The 5,962-nt window shown below is 42.0% G+C and overlaps 1 protein-coding gene across 1 annotated transcript; it reads right to left on the bottom strand.

The window, feature by feature from the left end:
• Positions 1–3,819: 3,819 nt before the first annotated feature.
• On the bottom strand, positions 3,820–5,640 carry LOC121480143 (cationic amino acid transporter 3-like). Its single transcript, XM_041736457.1, has one exon. The coding sequence runs from the start codon at positions 5,638–5,640 to the stop codon at positions 3,820–3,822; it is 1,821 nt and encodes a 606-aa protein (XP_041592391.1).
• Positions 5,641–5,962: the final 322 nt, after the last annotated feature.

The raw sequence follows: 5,962 nt of genomic DNA, 5'->3' as shown, positions 1-5,962 counted from the left end.
GAAGTAGGCTCTCTTCCATGTCGGGAGGCAGGGGTTGCTCAGTGATGAATATGTCTGTCTAGTGATGCAAGATTAGAGCCAATTAGGCTGCAGATCTAAAGAAGATGGTTTAAACATTTGTCTCTATGTCTTGATTATCAAATGGTTCAATTCATAGGAGGGGGAGATGGCGTTAGTTATTGTGCCTCCACAGCTCCAACGATAGGTTTAGTGAAAAGTGGGCAGGATGCAGGTTCGGATCACATGCAGTAGAAAGACCTGCATGTCTTTAGTTAGGAGGCTAACAGACAGAAGAATCAGGTGAAATCTTAGGATGCTTTCAGGAAAGGGAACATCAGAAATGATCAGTTGTGATCTCTTATATTACACATAAATAAGCAGAGCATGGAAGGGACTGAGTGGCTTACCCAAGCTCACATTGCTAGTTAGTGGTGGAAACAAGACCAGGATCCAGGACATGTGGCTCTGAGCCGTGCACTTTCTGAGCAGGTGGACCAAAGCAGACAACAATAGAGAAACTTTAAAATGCAAGAATGCAGATGTGGCCAAGTAGAAGAACCAGCCCCGGGGATTTTCAGTGTGGGCAGTGGGATCAAAGTGCTTTTTACTCAGAGGAAAGCTCTGGCTGCAATCCACCTGTGCCTGCTGTGTTGCCCCCTCACACAGCCATGGCTCAGGCTACGCAGTCTGTTCAGTGCTCTGAACACTGCTTCGTATTCCTGTGCTTTTCCTCCTGGTGTTCTCTCTGCCTGCAATCACTCCCTGCAGCCCATGTGTAGAAAATTATCTGTGTTTGGAGAGAGCCAATAAAATGCCAACCTTCAACAAAGTCTTCCCTGATTTTACCAATCAACTCCCACCACTGTGGCAGACACAAATGCTCATCCTCCACTATAAATTTCCTAAACACATTATTTGTGTACTACTTATGGCAACACTTTGTACTTTGTGTTACAGCTATACATCCCCCTTATATTAGAATATAAGTCCCTTAAAGGCAGCAACCCTATTTTACCTTTTATATTTTGGTCTTTTTCTAGTTTCTTTTATATTTAATTGAAGCATAATTAATATACAGTATTGTTATTTTATTTTCAGGTGTACAACATAATCATTAAACAATTCTATACATATTTCAGTGCTCATCAAGATAAGTGTGTTTTTAATTCCTTTATCTATTTCACCCATCCCCCCCCTCCCCTTTGGCAACCACCAGTTTATTCCTTTAATTAAGAGTCTGGGGTGGTTTTTTATCATTTGTCTTTTTTTCTTTCTTTCTTTCTTTTCTTTCTTTCTTTCTTTTTCTTTCTTTCTTTCTTTCTTTTCTTTCTTCTTTCTTTCTTTCTTTTCTTCTTTCTTTCTTGTTTTATTCCTTTAAAAATTTTTTATTGGGGTTCAATTTGCCAATAGAAAGCATAATACCCAGTGCTCATCCCGTCAAGCGCCCCCCTCAGTGTCCATCACCCAGTCACCCCAACCCCCACCCACCTCCATTTCCTCTACCCCTTGTTCATTTCCCAGAGTTAGGTGTTTCTCATGTTTTGTCACCCTCACTGATATTTTCACTCTTTTCCCCTATAATCCCTTTCACTAATTTTTATATTCCGCAAATGAATGAGACCATATAATGTTTGTCCTTCTCCAACTGACTTATTTTACTCAGCAAAATACCCTCCAGTTCCATCCACATTGAAGCAAATGGTGGGTATTTCTCGTTTCTAATGGCTGAGTAATATTCCATTGTATACATGGATCACATCTTCTTTATCCATTCATCTTTCCATGGACACTGATGTTCCTTCCACAGTTTGGCTATTGTGGACATTGCTGCTATAAACATCGGGGTGCACGTGTCCTGGCGTTTCATTGCATCTGTATCTTTGGGGGTAAATCCCCAGCAGTGCCATTGCTGGGTCGTTGGGCAGATCTATTTTTAACTCTTTGAGGAACTTCCACATAGTTTTCCAGAGTGTCTGCACCAGTTCACATTCCCACCAACAGTGCAAGATGGTTCCCCTTTCTCCACATCCTCTCCAACATTTGTGGCTTCCTGTCTTGTTAATTTTCCCATTCTCACTGGTGTGAGGTGGTATCTCATTGTGGTTTTGATTTGGATTTCTTAAGTATGCATGTGAATGTTATCATATGGTATTTATGTTTCTTGACTTGTTATTCCACTTAACAATACAACCTCTGGGGCACCTGGGTGGCTCAGTTAGTTAAGTGTCTTACCTCAGCTCAGGTCATGATCCCAGCATCCTGGGATGGAGACCCACGTTGGGCTCCCTATTTCTCCCTCTCCCTCTGCTGTTCCCCCCGCTGTGCTCTCTGGCTCTCTCTCCATCTTTCTCCCTCTGTGAAATAAATAAATAAATAAAATATTTAAAACAAACAAACAAAACATACAACGTCTATGTCCATCCATGTTGTTACAAATGGCAAGATTTCCTTCGTTTTTTGCTGCTGAATTATATTTCCATTATATATATAATATAAAATATATTCCATTATATATTCCAATATATATATTCCATTATATATATATATATTTATATATATATTGCATCTTCTTTATCAATAAGCTTTACGTGGACTCTTGGGTTTCTTCCATATCCTGCCTATTGTAGATAAACATAAGAGTGCATATATCTTTTTGAGTTCATGTAAATAAAAACTTTTGCACAGAAAAGGAAACCATCAACAAAACAAAAAGGTGAAATATAAAATGAGTGATGATATTGCAAATAATATATCCAATAAGGGGTTAATATCCAAAATACATAAGGACCTTTCATAACTCATCATTAAAGAAACACAAATAATCCATTAAAAATGGGTAAAAGACCTGAATAAACATCACTCCCAAGAAAACGTACAAGATGGACAACAGACACAAAGAAATATGCTCATCATCACTAATTATCATGGAAATGTAAGTTAAAATTAAATAAGATATCACTTTACACCTGTCACAATAGCTAAAATCAAAGAGACAAGAAATAAAAAGTGTTGATGAGGATGTGGAGAAAAGGGAGCCCTCATGCACTGTGGGTGGGAATATAAATAGGTGCTGTCACTATGGAAGTCAGTATAGATGTTCCTCAAAAAATTAAATATAGATATATCAATATTTCCACACTGGATATTAACCTAAAGAAAACAACACTTTTATACCTCTTAAAAAATATATTTATCTGTGTATTTGAGAGAGTGCATGAGTGGGATGAGGTACAGAGGGAGAGGGAGGAAGAAGCTTAAGGAACCTGAGATCATGACTCAAGCTTAATTGACAGAGCTACACAGGTACCCCTATAGCTCTTTTTAAAAAAAGACTTTAGTTATTTATTAGAGACAGGAGATAGAGAGTAAGCACAAGTAGGGGAAAGAGCAGGACAAGCAGACTCAATACTCATGAGTGTGGTGCTTGATATGGGGCTTGATCCCAGGACCCTGAGATCATGACCTGAGCTGAAGTCAGACATTTAACCAGTTGATCCACTCAAGTACCCCCATCTAGCTCTTTTAATAAGAACTTAAAAACTTTCTTAAAGCTAGTGTGCTGGAAAGACACAATTGAAAATTAGACAACTTGAAAAGAGAGCGAGCAACGACACATTCTTCACTTCACAATAAATACAAAGTGCTATTAATGTTCCCTTACAAATAACTCATGGGAGGCATAGCTTTCCATGTCCTCAGAAGTACTCCCTATTATTGTGCAGGGGTCCACACTGCATTCAGGTGTGATGATGTCAAACCAAATATGTACTGGTGCCACTGAATTCAAGGTCTACAGTTCTGGCCATAAGGGAAGTGGGGCTAAGGAACCAGTTGCTGCTGGATCACATAAGCGAGGTAGATAGCAAACCCAATCAGCATCCAGACACCAAATAGGGCCCAGGTGCCAGCTGTCATCTGCACCATAAGATAAACATTGAGAAAGATGCTGAGGAGTGGGAGGAGAGGCAGACCAGGTACCTTGAAGTGAAGGGGAGTGGAGTTCTGTGGCTGTCTCCAGATGACTCCAGTGACTCCAGTGATGAGCACCAGGAGCAGCACAACCACTGTGATCCACACTGGGTCTCCAGAAAGCAGATCTGGCCACCGGGCCAGCACCAGGCAGAGAAGAGTCAGCAGCAGAGCGAGCAGTGAGGAGCAAACATAGACAACCCGGCCAGAGAGTGGAGTAGGGGTGGGGCTGCCTGGAAAAAATAGTCCCTGTAGAGTCAGCTTCTCTGCTGCAGGTCTGTTCTCCTCCTGCACCTCTGCCTCATTTTCCTCACTCTCCTCCTGCATCTCTGCTTCATTTTCCTCCTGCACCTGTGTTTCATTTCCCCCATTCCTCCTCTGAGGCTCATACCTGAGGATGAGAACACTAAAAGCCAGCAGGGAGTAAACTAGCAGGGCCCCAACTGACATGAGGTCCAAGAGATTGGCAAATCCAAAGAATAATACCATGATTCCTGCAATAATCCCAAAGATCACGGTGGCCACAATGGGTGTATATGTGCTGGTTTGCATCCTTACAAGGACAGGAAAAAAGAGGCCATAATGTGCCATCATGGAGATTAGCTGACGTATGGGAAACATATAATCCAAGAGGCTGACAGAAATACTACAGAAGAATGCAAGAGTTACAACATAGTAGGCAGGGGCCCAGCCAGTATGGAGAAATGCCTCAGGCAAGGTGCTCCCAGGTTGGAGCTGGTAATAAGGCACCATAAGCATAAGTGCTGAAAAGACACCACAGTACACCAAAATGCAGATGAGTAGTGAAATCACAATGAACATAGGAAAGGAATGCTGGAAATTCTGGGCTACTTCAAATCTGGTAACAATAATGCTCAAGCCTGTAAAAGAATAGATACAGGGAGCTGATCCATGGAGTATCCCCTGGAAGCCAAAAGGCATAAATCCTCCAGAGCCCAGAGGTCCCAAGCTAGAAGTGTCATTGAGTCCAGCCATTATGTAGTCCTCTTCTGTGAGCTTCCAGTTGTGCAGGTCCCCCTTCAGGAAGCCATAGATGATGACAAAACCAAGAACCAAGAGGTTCACCAATGTGACCACTTTGGTAACCAGGGAAAGCTGCCTAATGTTTTGAGTCAGCAATGCCATGAGCAACAACACAAGGAACATAAAAAAGAAGCCTAGAACTTCTGCAAAGACCCTGGGAACATGTCGTGAAATTGTCTCCTGCAAGGTCTGAGATATCTTGTTTCCAGAAAGGTTGTCAAGAGCTAAGGTCCAAGCCCAGATCCTAATGTCTATAGCAGTAACATTGTTGAGGATGAGAATCCAGGCAGTGATAAAAGCCCCAAGTTTATCTATGATGACAAAGCTGTGGGGATGTTTGGAGCCCGAGTGGATAATCTGGGGACTAAACTCTGCAAAGTACAGCATAGCCAACATAGAAGATAGGCTGGCCACCAACAAGCAGATCACAATGGATGGTCCTGCTTTATCTCTAGCCACCTCACCCGCCAGGATATACACACCTACACCCACTGTGCGGCCCACACCCAGGGCTACTAAATCCAGAGTGCTCAGGCTTCTGGCAGGGGCAGGTTCAGCCACAGGTTGCTCCAGCGGATGTCTATGTCTCAGGTTTTTACCAAATCTGTGAAGTGCTTGATGCAGCATTCTAGCTAGAACTGAAGAAAATTCTAGAATCAAAAAGCTGTAGCAAGTCCAGGGAGCTGTAACTCTCAGATCAGGTCCAGGGAGCTGAGTTAAGTCGAGTTGGGTTGAGTTGGGGATGCCTTGATCGGTTGCTCAGGCTTCAAAGCTACTGCTTCATATTTCTTCTGGTATGTGTTCTCCCTCCATAATGCCTAAGACATGGCAAACAATACATATTTACTGAACCTATTATTTAACCCACCATCAAAAGTCAAAAATCACATATCACCTGCTACAGCCCTAATATTACAGAAACTTACACAAAGAATATCATAGAAAGATC

The sequence above is a fragment of the Vulpes lagopus genome, chromosome 21 (assembly GCF_018345385.1).
Source record: "Vulpes lagopus strain Blue_001 chromosome 21, ASM1834538v1, whole genome shotgun sequence".
Classification (NCBI taxonomy): Eukaryota; Metazoa; Chordata; class Mammalia; order Carnivora; family Canidae; genus Vulpes; species Vulpes lagopus.
Note: the sequence above shows the minus strand (reverse complement) of the source record. Positions and strands in the feature narration are given on the sequence as shown.

What these genes read in the sequence shown, in the direction of transcription:
- LOC121480143 (XM_041736457.1), bottom strand. Translation starts at nt 5,640, where the DNA reads ATGCTGCATCAAGCACTTCACAGATTTGGTAAAAACCTGAGACATAGA.